The 15,911-nt window shown below is 37.2% G+C and overlaps 1 protein-coding gene across 5 annotated transcripts in view; it reads right to left on the reverse strand.

Moving 5' to 3' along the window:
* Positions 1-11,705: 11,705 nt before the first annotated feature.
* KIAA1109 (KIAA1109 ortholog) overlaps positions 11,706-15,911 on the reverse strand; it is a 219,349-nt gene continuing 215,143 nt past the window's right edge. For all 5 annotated transcript variants that reach the window (XM_030815739.1, XM_030815740.1, XM_030815741.1 and 2 more), the window contains 2 exons: positions 14,763-14,928; positions 11,706-12,435 (listed from right to left, as the gene is read on the reverse strand). In XM_030815739.1, the coding sequence (XP_030671599.1) occupies positions 12,219-12,435; positions 14,763-14,928 (383 nt within the window). In that variant the 3' untranslated portion in view covers positions 11,706-12,218. The remainder of the gene's footprint in view (positions 12,436-14,762; positions 14,929-15,911) is intronic.

Below are 15,911 nucleotides of genomic sequence, written 5' to 3' on the forward strand. Positions count from 1 at the left end.
TTACATCCTTTGCAACTAATTAAACTTATGCTGGAAAAAATACATCAACTTTAAAATATGTAAAATGTTATGAATAGTTTTTCAAAATTAGAAAACAAAGGACATGTTTGAAGACCAGTGCTTAATTAGATTGGGAGAAAGGTAGGACATTACATTTTCTGACCCTATTTCATCCACTGGGCTGTTTGTTCTAAAGGAATGCATTCCTGCTGGCATCACCCTTTAAGTCAGAGTCACTTACTGGGGTGGAGGAGTGCGACATTCACCTCATGCTCAAACTTGAAGGGTGCATCAAAAAACTCAGTAATTTAGATAAATATTTTATTGCAGTATTTTAAAAAATCAAAATTATTGCCAAAAGTTTGATTAACAATATGTCAAAATTTCAAATAAAGATACCATTTAACCCTGCACTTGTACTAATTCCAAGCTGAAACTTTAAGTCTTTTGTTCATAGGTTTTTAAATGAATGATGTTGGATCTCAAATCCCTACAATACTCTCAATGGATACATTTACAAAGAATGATATAACACCCTAATCTCTTCACCATAATTCTGGCACTGCTGCAAGATAGGATGAGGAAAGGGAACTACCATTTTTTTTTTTAGCTATTACTTTATGGAAACTGTACATCTGCTTTGTGAAGTATATTTTAACTATTTATTGTCAAAGTCTTGCTCAGCATATATTGGAGCAGGTATTCAAATTCAGGTCTACCATCAAAACCAAACCCTTTCATCAAAGCAAATGTGTAGAATGGTAGTGAGCCTTTGGAGATAAGCCCTTATGGTGCAAGGGAACTCCTAAAAGATTTGTAGAAGATAAAACATGTTCAACATCACCAAACATTTTAAGTAGGCATTATTGCCCATGCTGCTTTGCTTGGTGCTAAATAGAGATATACACATATGGTAGCTGTAATTAACCCATAACCTTGATGACACTAATAATGCAAATCACATCAAGAATATGACAGAAGGCCAGGTGCAGTGGCTCACGCTTATAATCCTAGTACTTTGGGAGGCCGAGGCAGGTGGATCACTTGAGGTCAGGAGTTCAAGACCAGCCTGGCCAATACGGTGAAACCCCATCTCTACTAAAAATACAAAAATTAGATGGGCATGGTGTCATGCTTCTCTAATCCCTGCCACTGAGGAGGCTGAGGCAGAAGAATTGCTTGAACCCAGGAGGTGGAGGTTGTAGTGAGCCGAGATCACACCACTGTACTGCAGCCTGGGCAACAGAGCAAGATGCTATCTCAAAAAAAAAAAAAAAAAAAAAAGAAAAAAGAATATGACAGAAAAGTCAATATATGATAATAAAATTAAGTGCATTATAAAATGTTGTTTGGCGTAGGAATAAGAATGAATCTTTGGTGGTACAGAGAAACTCCTTTAGAAAAATCTTTCATAATCTTTGATATTATACTTTATAGTATTAAAATCTGACCTTACTACCTTAAGTGTTACAACTCTAATGTAAACAACTATCTTATCTTGCATTTATTACTCAGTAGCCTCCTAAGTGGTTTCCTGTTTCACTATTTGCCTCCATCCCTCTACTCTCTCCCCTCTAAACTCTCTTTCCCTTACTCTAGCCAAAGCAACTTACAATCATGGGGGAATGCTGAAGGGGAAGCAAGCACGTCTGTCTTTACATGGTGTCAGGAGAGACAGCGAAGGGGGCAGTGCTACACACTTTAAAAAAAACCACATCTCATGAAAACTCACTCATTATTACAAGAGCAGCAAGGGAGAAATCTGTCCCCGTGATCCAATGACCTCCCACCAGGACTCTTCCCCTGGCATTGGGGATTATAATTCAACATGAGATTTGGGTGGGGACACAGAGTCAAACTATATCACAAGGCAGCTTAAAACAGCTCTGATCTTGGAGCTTACAGTTTAATAACATGCTTAGAAAATGGCCAGCCCTTTGATTGAGTCAAAATGTTTATCAGCTCATACATTCTGCCTGAGCCCTGTCAGGTTTATTAAATACATAGTGGCCTATTCCATTTTGTTTCAGCCGCAACGTGTTAAGTTTAGCATGTGAAGGCTGGAGAGATAATGAAGTTTTGGTTCTTATTTTTAAAATATGCTTAAAATTTTCATACAGTCATAGCCTGATAATTTTGGTTGAGGTTTATCCAATTTAGGCTATGAGGCAGATAATCCACATAATTTGCATAACAATTCCTAATGAGTTATATTGTAAAATAACATGTTTAGTAGATTAGTGTTTAAGATGTTTCAGTGTAATTTAAATATATTTCATATTTCAAGACCACACTGAATGTTGCTTCTGTATTGGTTTTAGTAAACTGCCTCAGATTTGATACCATATATTTATTAACAAATGATTGTCTAATGGATACATGAAAACATACCAGATTTTAAATACTTCCTTCCACATATTTCTGAATACTGATGTAAATTAACTTGACATCAAATGGCCCAATGAGTTGCAGGATGTTTTGGCAACTGCTGAACTATATTACTGTCATCTTTTTATTATGTGACTCTTATGATTTGGCAAGGAAGTGGGCAATTGGGCATGATAGTGAATTCTTCATCTCAGTACATGATACTCAGTTGCTCATTAACCCAGTTGCTAAAGCCAGAACCTCAGAAGCAAGGCCAGAGTATAAGGTTGTGAACAAGAACACCAGGCCAAGGGAGTGAGTGGGGCTGAAGTACAGCATTACTCTGCTAAGCAAGACATATATCTTGGTTTGGGGCTGCTTTGGCTTGAGGAATGGATGCTCTTCCTAATTTCTAATCTAATTAATATAAGTTATCTGACCATGCCGAAGAATTATCCTTGACTCCTTTCTTTCCCCCAACTCCCATTCCATCAGTTAGTTCTGTTGGCTGTCTCCACAACACTGCCCGAATGAATCCACTTCTTTCCACTTCCACTGCTGCCACCCTAGTCCAAACAACTGTTACATTTTCCTGGGATTTCTGCGATAGCTTACGAACAGGTCTTCCTGCTTCCCACTCTTGCCCCTCTTAACTGTCTGGTAAATGTTCCCTATTTTACTCCTAGAAGACAAGTGTAATATTGTTACATGGATATATTGCATAGTGATGTAGTTAGGGCTTTTAGTGTATCCATCACCCAAATAACATACATTGTATCCATTAAGCAATTGGGAAATATCATTCTCCCCAGCCGCCTACCCTTGAGTCTCCATTGCCTATCCATTCCACACTCTATGTCCATGTGTATACATTATTTAGCTCCTGCTTATAAGTGAGAAGATGGAGTATTTGTCTTTGTGTTTCTGAGTTGTTTCACTTAAAATAATGGCCTCCAATTCCATCCATATTGCTGCAGAATAGGATTCCATTCTTTTTTATGGCTGAGGAGTGTTCTGTTGTGTATATATACCACATTTTCTTTATCCAATCATCCATTGTTGGATGCTTAGGTTGATTCCATATCTTTGCTATTGTGAATAGTGATGTGATAAACATAAGAGTGCAGGTATCCTTTTGGCATAATAATTTCTTTTCCTTTGGAAAGAGGAAAAGAAATCCACTGCTACCCAGTAGTAGGATTGCTGGATCGAGTGGTAGTTCTATTTTTCGTTCTTTGAGAAATTTCCACACTGTTTTCCATAGAGGTTGTACTAATTTACATTCCCACCAATAGTGAATAAGTATTCAGCAGTGAAACAGTGTTCTCCTTTCTCTGAATCCTTGCCAACATTTGTCAATATCTTTGTAATAAATAGCCATTGTGACTGGTGTAAAGATGATACCTCACTGTGTGGTGTTTTTTGTTGTTGTTGTTGTTGTTTTGAGACAGAGTCTCGCTGTGGAGTCCAGTGGCATGATCTTGGCTCACCTCAACATCCGCCTCCCAGGTTCAAGTGATTCTCATGCCTCAGCTTCCTGAGTAGCTGTGATTATAGGTGTGTGCCACCACACCCAGCTAATTTTTTGTATTCTTAGTAGGGATGGGGTTTCACCATGTTGGCCAGGATGGTCTCAAACTCCTGACCTCAAGTAGTCCGCCCGCCTCGGCCAGATGAGCCACGGTACCCAGCCTCGTTGTGGTTTTAATTTGCATTTCTCTGATGAGTGATATTGAGCATTACACTCCCACCAACAGTGTAAAAGCGTTCCTGTTTCTCCACATCCTCTCCAGCATCTGTTGTTTCCTGTCTTTTAAATGATCGCCATTCTAACTGGCGTGAGATGGTATCTCATTGTGGTTTTGATTTGCATTTCTCTAATGACCAGTGATGATGAGCATTTTTTCATAAGTTTGTTGGCTGCATAAATGTCTTCTTTTGAGAAGTGTCTGTTCATATCCTTCACCCACTTTTTGATGGGATTTTTTTCTTGTAAATTTGTTTAAGTTCTTTGTAGATTCTAGATATTAGCCCTTTGTCCGATGAGTAGATTGCAAAAATTTTCTCCCATTCTGTAGGTTGCCTACTCACTCTGATGATAGTTTCTTTTGCTGTGCAGAAGCTCTTTAGTTTGATTAGATCCCATTTGTCAATTTTGGCTTCTGTTGCCATTTCTTTTGGTGTTTGAGTCTTTTCTCATGCCTATGTCCTGAATGGTGTTGCCTAGATTTTCATCTAGGGTTTTTATGGTTTTGGGGTTTTACATTTAAGTCTTTAATCCATCTTGAGTTAATTTTTGTGTAAGGTGTAAGGTTTCAGCTTTCTGCATATGGCTAGCCAGTTTTCCCAGCACCATTTATTAAATAGGGAATTGTTACCCCATTGCTTGTTTTTGTCAGGTTTGTCAAAGATCAGATGGCTGTAGATGTGTGGTGTTATTTCTGAGGCCTCTGTTCTATTCCATTGTTCTGTGTGTCTCTTTTGGTACCAGTAACGTGCTGTTTTGGTTATTGTAGCCTTGTAGTGTAGTTTGAAGTCAGGTAGTGTGATGCCTCCAGCTTTGTTCCTTTTGTTTAGGATTGTCTTGGCTATGCGGGCTCTTTTTTGGTTCCGTATGAAACTTAAAGTAGTTTTTTCTAATTCTGTGAAGAAAGTCAGTGGTGGCTTGATGGGGATAACATTGAATCTCTAAATTACTTTGGGCAGCATGGCCATTTTCACAATATTGATTCTTCCTATCCAAGAGCATGGAATGTTCTTCCATTTGTTTGTGTCCTTTTTTTATTTCCTTGAGCAGTGGTTTGTAGTTCTCCTTGAAGATGTCCTTCACATCCCTTGTAAGTTGGATTCCCCGATATTTTATTTACTTTGTAGCAATTGTGAATGGGAGTTCACTTATGATTTGGCTCTCTGCTTGTCTGTTATTGGTGTATAGAAATGCTTGTGATTTTTGCACATTGATTTTGTATCCTGAGACTTTGCTGAAGTTGCTTATCAGCTTAAGGAGATTTGGGGCTGAGACTATGGGATTCTCTAAATAGACAATCATGTCAATCTGCAAACAGAGACAATTTGGCTTCCTCTTTTCCTAATTGAATGCCCTTTATTTCTTTCACTTGCCTGATTGCCCTGGCCAGAACTTCCAATACTATGTTGAATAGGAGTGGTGAGACAGGGCATCCTTGTCTTGTGCCAGTTTTCAAAGGGAATGCTTCCAGTTTTTGCCCATTCAGTATGATATTGGTTGTGGGTTTGTCATAAATAGCTCTGATTATCTTGAGATATGTTCATCAATACCTAGTTTATTGAGAGTTTTTTTTTAGCATGAAGAGCTGTTGAATTTTGTCAAAGGCCTTTTCTGCATCTATTGAGATAATCATGTGGTTTTTGTCGTTGGTTCCGTTTATGCGATGGATTACATTTATTGATTTGCGTATGTTGAACCAGCGTTGCATCCCAGGATGAAGCCAACTTGATTGTGGTGGATAAGCTTTTTGACGTGCTGCTGTATTTGGTTTGCCAGTATTTTATTGAGGATTTTCACATCAATGTTCATCAGGGATATTGGCTTAAAATTTTCTTTTTTTGTTATGTCTCTTCCTGGTTTTGGTATCAGGATGATGCTGGCCTCAAAAAATTAGTTAGGGAGGATTCCTTCTTTTTCTATTCACTGGAATAGTTTCAGAAGGAATGGTACCAGCTCCTCTTTGTACCTCTGGTAGAATTCGGCTGTGAATCCTTCTGGTCCTGGACTTGTTGGTAGGCTATTAATTATTGCCTCAATTTCAGAACCTGTTATTGGTCTATTCAGAGATTCAGCTTCTTCCTGGTTTAGTCTTGGGAGGGTGTATGTGTCCAGGAATTTATCCATTTCTTCTAGATTTTCTAGTTTATTTGCATAGAAGTGTTTATAGTATTTTCTGATGGTAGTTTGTATTTCTGTGGGATCATTGGTGATATCCCCTTTATCTTTTTTTATATTGCATCTATTTGATTCTTCTCTCTTTTCTTCTTTATTAGCCTGGCTAGCAGTCTATCCATTTTGTTGATCTTTTCAAAAAACCAGCTCCTGGATTCATTGATTTTTTTGAAGGGTTTTTTGTTTCTCTATCTCCTTCAGTTCTGCTCTGATCTTAGTTATTTCTTGTCTTCTGCTAGCTTTTGAATTTGTTTGCTCTTGCTTCTTTAGTTCTTTTAATTGTGGTGTTAGGGTGTTGATTTTTTTATCTTGCCTGCTTTCTCTTGTGGGCATTTAGGGCTATGAATTTCCCTCTAAACACTGCTTTAAATGTGTCCCACAGATTCTTGAATGTTGTGTCTTAGTTCTCATTGGTTTCAAAGAATATCTTTATTTCTGCCTTCATTTCGTTATGTACCCAGTAGGCATTCAGGAGCAGGTTATTCAGTTTCCATGTAGTTGTGCAGTTTTGAGTGGGCTTCGTAGTCCTGAGTTCTAATTTGATTGCACTGTAGTCTGAGAGACAGTTTATTGTGATTTCTGCTTTTTTACATTTGCTGAGGAATGTTTCACTTCGAATTATGTGGTCAATTTTAGGGTAAGTGTGATGCAGTGCTGAGAAGAATGTATATTCTGTTGATTTGGGGTTTAGAATTCTGTAGATGTCTATTAGGTCAGGTTGGTCCAGAGCTGAATTCAAGTCCTGGATATCCTTGTTAACTTTCTGTCTCGTTGATCTGTCTAATATTGACAGTGGTGTGTTAAAGTCTCCCACTATTATTGTGTGGGAGTCTAAGTCTCTTTGGACGTCTTTAAGAACTTGCTTTATGAATGTGGGTGCTCCTGTATTGGGTGCATATATATTTAGGATAGTTAGCTCTTCTTGTTGCATTGATCCCTTTACCATTATGTAATGCCCTTCTTTGTCTTTTCTGATCTTTGTTGGTTTAAAGTCTGTTTTATCAGAGACTAGGATTGCAACCTCTGCTTTTTTTTTGTTTTCCATTTGCTTGGTAGATCTTTCTCCGTCCCTTTATTTTGAGCCTATGTGTGTCTCTGCACGTGAGATGGGTCTCCTGAATATAGCACACCAGTGGGTCTTGACTCTTTATCCAATTTCCCAGTCTCTGTCTTTCAATTGGGGCATTTAGCCCATTTACATTTAAGGTTAATATTGTTATGTGTGAATTTGATCCTGTCATTATGATGCTAGCTGGTTATTTTGCCCATTGGTTGATGCAGTTTCTTCATAGCATTGATGGCCTTTACAATTTGGTATGTTTTTGCAGTGGCTGGTACTGGTTTTTCCTTTCCATGTTTAGTGCTTCCTTCAGGAGCTCTTGCAAGGCAAGCCTGTTGGGGGCAAAATTTCTCAGCATTTGCTTGTCTGTAAAGGATTTTATTTCTCCTTCACTTATAAAGCTTGGTTTGGCTGGATATGAAATTCTGGATTGAAAATTCTTTTCTTTAAGAATGTTGAATATTGGCCCCCACTCTCTTCTGGCTTGTAGGGTTTCTGCTGAGAGATCCGCTGTTAGTCTGATGGGCTTCCCTTTGTGGGTAACCCAGTATTTCTCTCTGGCTGCCCTTAACATTTTTTCCTTCATTTCAACCTTGGTGAAACTGATGATTATGTGTCTTGGGGTTGCTCTTCTCGAGGAATACCTTTGTGGTGTTCTCTGTATTTCCTGAATTTGAATGTTGGCTTGCTCTGTTATGTTGGGGAAGTTCTGGATAATATCCTGCAGAGTGTTTTCCAACTTGGTTCCATTCTCCCCATCACTCTTAGGTACATCAATCAAATGTAGATTTGGTCTATTCACATAGTCCCATATTTCTTGGAGGCTTTGTTCATTTCTTTTCACTCTTTTTTCTCTAATCTTGTCTTCTCTCTTTATTTCATTAATTTGATCTTCGGTCACTGGTATTCTTTCTTCCGCTTGACCGATTCAGCTTTTGAAACTTGTGTATGCTTCACGAAGTTCTCGTGCTGTGTTTCTCAGCTCCATCAGGTCATTTATGTTCTTCTCTACACTGGTTATTCTATTATAAGTTAGCAATACATCTAACCTTTCTTCATGGTTCTTAGCTTCCTTGCATTGGGTTAGAACATGTTCCTTTAGCTCGGAGGCGTTTGTTATTACCCACCTTCTGAAGCCTACTTCTGTCAATTTGTCAAACTTGTTCTCTGTCCAGTTTTGTTCCCTTGCTGGTGAGGAGTTGTGATCCTTTGGAGGAGAAGAGGCATTGTGGTTTTTGGAATTTTCAGCCTTTCTGTGCTGGTTTCTCCCCATCTTTGTGGTTTTATCTACCTTTAGTCTTTGATGTTGACTTATGGATGGGGTTTTGGTGTGGACGTCCTTCTTGTTTGTTAGTTTTCCTTCTAACAGTCAGGCCTCTCAGCTGCAGGTCTGTTAGAGTTTGCTGGAGGTCCACCCAGACCCTGTTTGCCTGTGTATCACCAGCGGAGGCTGCAGAACAGCACATATTGCTGCCTGATCCTTCCTCTAGAACGTCTGTCCCAGAGGGGCACCCGCCAGATGCCAGCCAGAGCTCTCCTGTATGAGGTGTCTCCCAGTCAGGCTACATGGGGGTCAGGGACCCACTTGAGGAGGCAGTCTGTCCATTATCAGAGCTCAAACACTGTGCTGGGAGAACTACTACTGTCTTCAGAGCTGTCAGGCAGGGACATTTAAAGTCTGTTGAAGATGTGCCCACAGCTGTCCCTTCCCCCGAGTGCTCTGTCCCAGGGAGATGGGGGATTTATCTGTAAGTCCCTGGCTGGGGCTGCTGCCTTTTGTTCAGAGATGCCCTGCCCACAGAGGTGGAATCTGGAGAGGCAGCCTGGCTGAGCTGCAGTGGGCTCCGCCCAGTTCATACTTCCCGGAGGCTTCGTTTACACTGTCCGCATAAAACTGCCTACTCAAGCCTCAGCAATGGCAGACGCCCCTCCCCCCACCAGGCTCTAGCATCCCAGGTCAATCTCAGACTGCTATGCTAGCAGTGAGAATTTCAAGCCAATGGATCTTAGCTTGCTGGCCTCTGTGGGCATGGGACTCACTGAGCCAGGCACCAGAGGGAATCTCCTGGTCTGCCGGTTGCGAAGACTGTGGGAAAAGCGCAGTATTTGGGCAGGAGTGTACCATTCCTCCAATTACAGTCACTTGCAGCTTCCCTTGGCTAGGAATGGGAAATCCCCTTACCCCTTGCGCTTCCCGGGTGAGGCGATGCCCCACTCTGATTCGGCTTGCCCTCTATGGGCTGCACCCACTGTCCAACCATTCCCAGTGAGATGAACCAGGTACCTCAGTTAGAAATGCAGAAATCACCCTCTTCTGCATCAGTCTCGCTGGGAGCTGCAGACTGGAGCTGTACCTATTGGGCTATGTTGCCAGAAATCTCCTAGAAATTCTTAGAGCAATTGATGGAACATTTGAATCTAGTAAATCAAACCTAATAATTAAAAATTTGAGCTTTATTTTGTGTATTTTAATTTTTTCATTTTGAATAAATTGTTACTATATTTTACAAGATTTTTGATTTATATTATGTTCAACTTTTTTAAAAAAAGTGTTCTTCACTATAGACAGTTTGCAAATCACAGATTTCTAGTAAGCCTAGAAGTACAATATTTGCAGATAGGAAAGAAAATCCTTTATATAAATTTTTTTTTTACATGTTATTGAAATTTTACAAGTTATCTGGATGCACCATGTGATTTACTGGAATAGAACAAGGTACATGATACTCAAAAAATAACTATAGTAGACCACTTGGAAGCTTTGTAATCTAAGCGGCTGACCACGTTTTTTAATTTAGGAATAAATCTTAGAGATCATCTTTTTTCCCTTTTTCATGGTTGCGTACTATGCTGCTGAATGGATGTCACTTTTAATTAACCTGTCTTACACTGATGAACATTTGAATTGTTTCCAACCATTTATTACAAAGAATACTGCAACATTACTGCAGCATAATTCCACAATACTGCACTGTTGCAGAATACTGCAAATATACATGCTTGTATAATTACTTGACACAGGGAAGTACTGTATGTACAGTAAAAATTATATGCCTTTGTTATTTTGATAGCTGTTACTTAATTGTCCTTCATGGGAGTTGTACCAATTTACATTCTCATCAGTAGTGCACAGATGTGCTAGTTTTCTCATAGCTTTGTCCAACAGTCATAGAAATTTTAAGTAGTTACAGATTTGTCCTTTTGCTTTTTATAACATTATTACAGTTAGTGTCAGAAATAGGGTAAGTTTATACTTGTTATTTTATAGGCACCAATGGTAAGAGATTTGGGGGTGGGATTCAGAGATCAGACAGATGACAGCTATGATGGCCTAGCAGAAGGAATACAAAATTAGGACTGTTAACACTAGGGTTTTGGTTGTGTGACTAAGTTGCTGTGTGACATTAGACAGCAAATCTTAATTCCCCTACTAACATTTACTAGATCTATACCCTTGGCTAAGTACCTCAGCTCTTCTGGAGTTTTTTGTTGTTTAATCTGTTAGATAAAATTCTTATCTACCTAAATGCAAGAGTCTGCACCAGAGGCTTTCTTTAGGTGTTTTCTAACTCTAGCTCTTCAGTTCTACTGTTTACCCAATCTTTAAACTGGCCATACTGACTTGGCTAGATTTCCAACCTAAGGTAATTATAGCCACCTTTGAGTATTATTTTAGGTCTTGCTATTTTAAATTTTTTATACTTAACGTGTGTACATAATACACATATGTATAATATATAACATACATTATATATAACTTCATACACAAAAAATACATACAAACATGTAAGGAATATAGTATAATAAAAATTACTTGCTGTGAATTTATCATTAGCTTAAGAAAGAACAATACCTAATATTTCTCTTAGGTATTATTACTATACCTCATGTGTGCCTGTCCCTAATTGCATCCTTCTTGACCTAATTTTTAATAAACAAACATAGTCATCTTCCCGTGTTCTTGGGGGATTGGTTCCAGAATATCTGTAGATGCTGAAGTTCCTCATATAAAATTGTGTAATATTTGAATATAACCTACGCACATTCTCCTGGATACTCTTTAAAAATCATCTGTAGATTATTTACAATATCTAATAAAATGCCTAGACATCACTTCATTCATGTGGACTTAATGTACTTGGTAAATACAAGTTTTGCTTTTTGGAACTTGGGTAGAATTTTTTTTTTTCCCTGAATATTTTCGATCTGCAGTTCATTGAATCCACAGAGGTAGAACCCATGGCCCAACTCTAATATAGGTATAAATCATCTTCTATGAAAGCATCTGATCAGCTGTGACACAGGATGGGCATCTATTAAATATCAAAAGGAGAAAAAGATTGAAAAACTACTACAGACTTAAACCATTATTGTGACTTTATTACAATAGTTAACAATATTTTAGTGGTATACAATCATATCACAATTACTCAAGCTATATACAAACAGGTATTTATACAAGTCTACATTTAAAAAAGAAAAAGCAATTAATGACCTCCCCAAAATCACATTATCAACAAGATTTTTTTCTAAAAGTTACGACCAATCCAATAACAAAAAAATTCACAGTTATTCTGCAGACATTTTAAAGATGCAGGAATTGTATTGCACATTATATAATTATAAACCATAACAAGCAGTTATATATTTTAATCTAGTTTTTCACAAAATTTACATTATCATGCAATACTTCACTGTACACAGAATGATGGAACTAGAATAAACAGGTTAACTTACAAACTTTTAATTATAATAGCCACAAATTTAGAATTATTTTAAAGTTATATTTAAAATTATTATACTAAAAAAAACTCCAGTGTAATAAAACTTAATGGACACAATCATAATTTGTTCACAGATCAAATTACTTTTTTAGTGTTCTTCTTTGTCTTTGCCTTTCTTTTCCTTTTCATCCTGTAGTGCAGTACCGAGCTTTTTGATAAGAACTGACAGAACCTTGTCCAGTGGATCCATGACTCCTCTTTGAAGCCATTTAGGAATAGTAGTCCTAGCATGATGAAAGCCCAATTTTTGAAGAATATAATCAACACCTACTGGATCAATCTTTCTTCCAGTCCAAGAAATTAATCTAAAATAAAAATTACAGTTATTATTAAGGAGTATAGTGCCCTAGAGCATGGTTCTAATGGTAGGAAAAGAACATCACTAAGCCTCTATAATATACTCAAGACAAAGTATTTTCAGTAGGTACATTTGTATAAATGAGCCCATAATTCCTGGATTCACCATAATAATAGCATTCAAAAAATAATATATGTACGATTATAAGTATCTTTAACAACCTAAACACAGCAATAGTGTTTACTATATTTCATCCTGAATAATTTATTTTAGGCCTGTTATACAGTTATCTTAAACATATAAAAGGACGTCTGGTTAATTTTAGTAGATTTCATAAGCATGTGGCATAATGGGAGAAAAAGGCTAAAATTTACCGAGTGCTATGTGCTAAACATATTTGAAGGGAGAACCATTTTTTCCCTATTCTTGCTATTTCGTTATACGTGGAGAAACAGCTATTACTGAACCACTCCTGGCCACCTTCTGCCCCTGTATTGATGATTTATCCAACAGGCAAAGTTAACAGAGGAAGTTAACAGTTCAGTACCCTCCTCCCTCTTGGGAGCCCTTCATTTTAGTCTGTTTCTTCATACCACAGATTTTTCAGGAGGATGCCCTTAAACAGGTTAGCCCTAGAGTATTCTGTGTTGTCTGTGGCTGAGTACATACATAGAGCTGCTGATTGTACAACTCCAGCAACCCCCATCCTGCCCTTCCCTGAAGTTAAGTTCTGCATCGATGCCCTGCAGGTAGGACCAAACCCAAACTTTGTAGAAAGCTATTGTTTCTGTATATCTAAGCCACATTTTTTGTTATCAGCTTTATCCATATTAATCTTTCCCACTATTTCAGTTGGTTCTGAACTCAGGGTGAGGGTTGGGGGTGGTTAGGCATTGATCTCCTCAAACTCAAATAGTTATAAGCATTTTGCATTAACTCATTTAAGCAGTGTAACGATCCTACAAGGTGGGTAATACCATTTTCCAAGTTTTTCATGAGTCAACTGAGGCAGAGAGAACAGAGGGGTTAGGTCTTTTGGCCTTGCTCAGTCAGCTACTATGCAAAAGAGCTGGGCTTACAGCCAGAGCTCTTAAACCACGCTCTCTACCACTATACTAAACTTACCACATTACTTAACTAGTTACTCTTGATAGTTTGCTAAAAAAAGGAATACGGTAACTATTTTTATGCTCACTTGAAACTAAATTAATTTTGTATTCAATTTAAATATATTATTATTTAAATTTGCAAATACAAAACAGATTTTACAAGTAGTTTTCTGCATTAGGACCTCTGCAGTATTTTAACAGTTAATATTTCTCATGGGCATATGCACTATTAGTACCAAAGTGTTTTGCTTATTTAGTTTTAACAAATTTTACTGTATGCCAATTATTTATTAACACACAAAGTCACTATTTTCTGCCTATACAAGAGTCCTCACTGCATAATGGAGATTTTATTTTGGAATTATTTTGTGACATAAATATGTCTGAATAAAAGCCTTATCTAAATAAAATGTATATCAATCATTTTGCAGAATGTTGTGCTGGGATGTAATGGATTTTTAAAAATACTGTTATTGCAGGATTCAAACAGTTAACAACAGGATTAACAAAGCAGATGAGATAAAAGGAAAAAAAAACAGGAAGGCTGTTAGTGTTAATCACAAACAAGGACACACAAAGCAAGTACCACTAGTTATATACACTATCATAAATATAACTGAAACTAAAAAATACTTTTGAAATTTTGGGATAGTGATTTAATTGGGATAATTGTAGTAGACCATGGCTCAGTAAGGGAACCTTAATCTGATAGTGTTAAATTTGAGATATTAGGCATGGTTTTATAATGCCTAGTATGCAAACAAACAGAGAGGCACTGTGATGCTGCACGTTTTATTACAGTGTTGTGACATATATCCAGCGAGAAATTAAAATAGTTCCTTAACAATTAAATATGACTTCTGCTGCATCTTGCCACACAAAGTAACAAAACAGTTTACAGTAGCTACCTCAAACCCTGAAAATAACATCTTGGTGAGAAGGTGAAAAACTCATGGCAACAGTGGAAGGATAATTATTTTCATATTTTAGTAATGTCACCCATTGGACAGCTCATCAGTGCTGAGCTATTCTCAACATTTGTACTTCGTCTTACCTAGAAACACAGAAAGAAGCAGCAAAGACAGCACACAGAAGCTATAGACATTATAGGAGACTAACTTCTGAATATATTTTTTGATAATCATATGTAACATACATTATTCATAACTTTTTTCTCATAGTAATCCCTTAGCATATGGGTAAAATGTATATACTCATTACTTACCTAAGAGTAGGTTCTAGATGCCATGTATTGCACATAAAATCTCTCCAGTCCACAGTAGTATAAGTGATGCTATCTTCTCTATCTTTATCAGAGGAATTGTCGTCATGTATAATAATTGGACTTTTCTGTCCTGGTCGAGCAGATAAAATCCGAGGTGGAAAGATGGCTATAAGGAAAATTTAGATTAGTATGATACATTTATGTTAAATCACCATAAGAATTCGAACAGAAGAATTGGGTTCATTTCTCATTTTATCTATGACCTGGCCAAAGCCTCATTTAATTGCATTTCTTAAAAATAATATTTTAAAATAAGCCATAAGTACCAATTATTGATATTTCTTGGAGATTAACAGTGTCAACATTAATGATAAAAAATGCTGAGATCATTGACTTGATAGCAAGCCTATGGCACCGAAATTGATAGTTGTAGGTTTCCTAAAGAATGGCTATAGTAGGTTTTGTTTTTTTTTTTAACAGCTTTGAGATATAATTCACACACCATACCATTCATTAATTTAAGCTGTGTAATTCAATGGTTTTTGTATGCTAATGGCTAGTTGTATATATATTTGAACAGTGGTACTAAAGAGGTTTTTATGTAAGCACGCTTTTCACTCTTTATAAAGACAAGTCTTTTAATTGGCTATAATAATTATATATGAAGTATAATGTGAGACATAGGTATTAGGGTGGTGCAAAAGTAATTGCAGTTTTTGCCATTAATATTTTCATATGATCTTATTTAATGAATACAGCTTTCCTCTTAGGGCATTAGTTTCAATACACAAACTGGACGTAAAATAATTGATTAATTAGGTAATACGTGTTATATAGCTCTGGTTATAACTTGATTGGGAATGAGCCTCAAAATGAAGCCGTAGTAACCCACTACATAAGAACACAGATACCCTGTTCAGTTAAGGCCTGCTCAGTTGCTGGGTTTTTGTTTATTACTGGTGGTGGTTACAGTGCTACAATTTATTTTGATGTTCTCTAAATATGTTGATTGTGGTATAGTCTGACATGCTGTTAAGAATTTTCTCAGGTATGTTTGAGTATTTTGGCCAAAACGAAGTGCTTGTTGTTTGTAATAACTTATTTATAATTGAAATCCTCACAGATATATTTTGTTATTGTAAATCCACC

The sequence above is a fragment of the Nomascus leucogenys genome, chromosome 7b (genome assembly GCF_006542625.1).
Source record: "Nomascus leucogenys isolate Asia chromosome 7b, Asia_NLE_v1, whole genome shotgun sequence".
NCBI classification, from domain to species: domain Eukaryota; kingdom Metazoa; phylum Chordata; class Mammalia; order Primates; family Hylobatidae; genus Nomascus; species Nomascus leucogenys.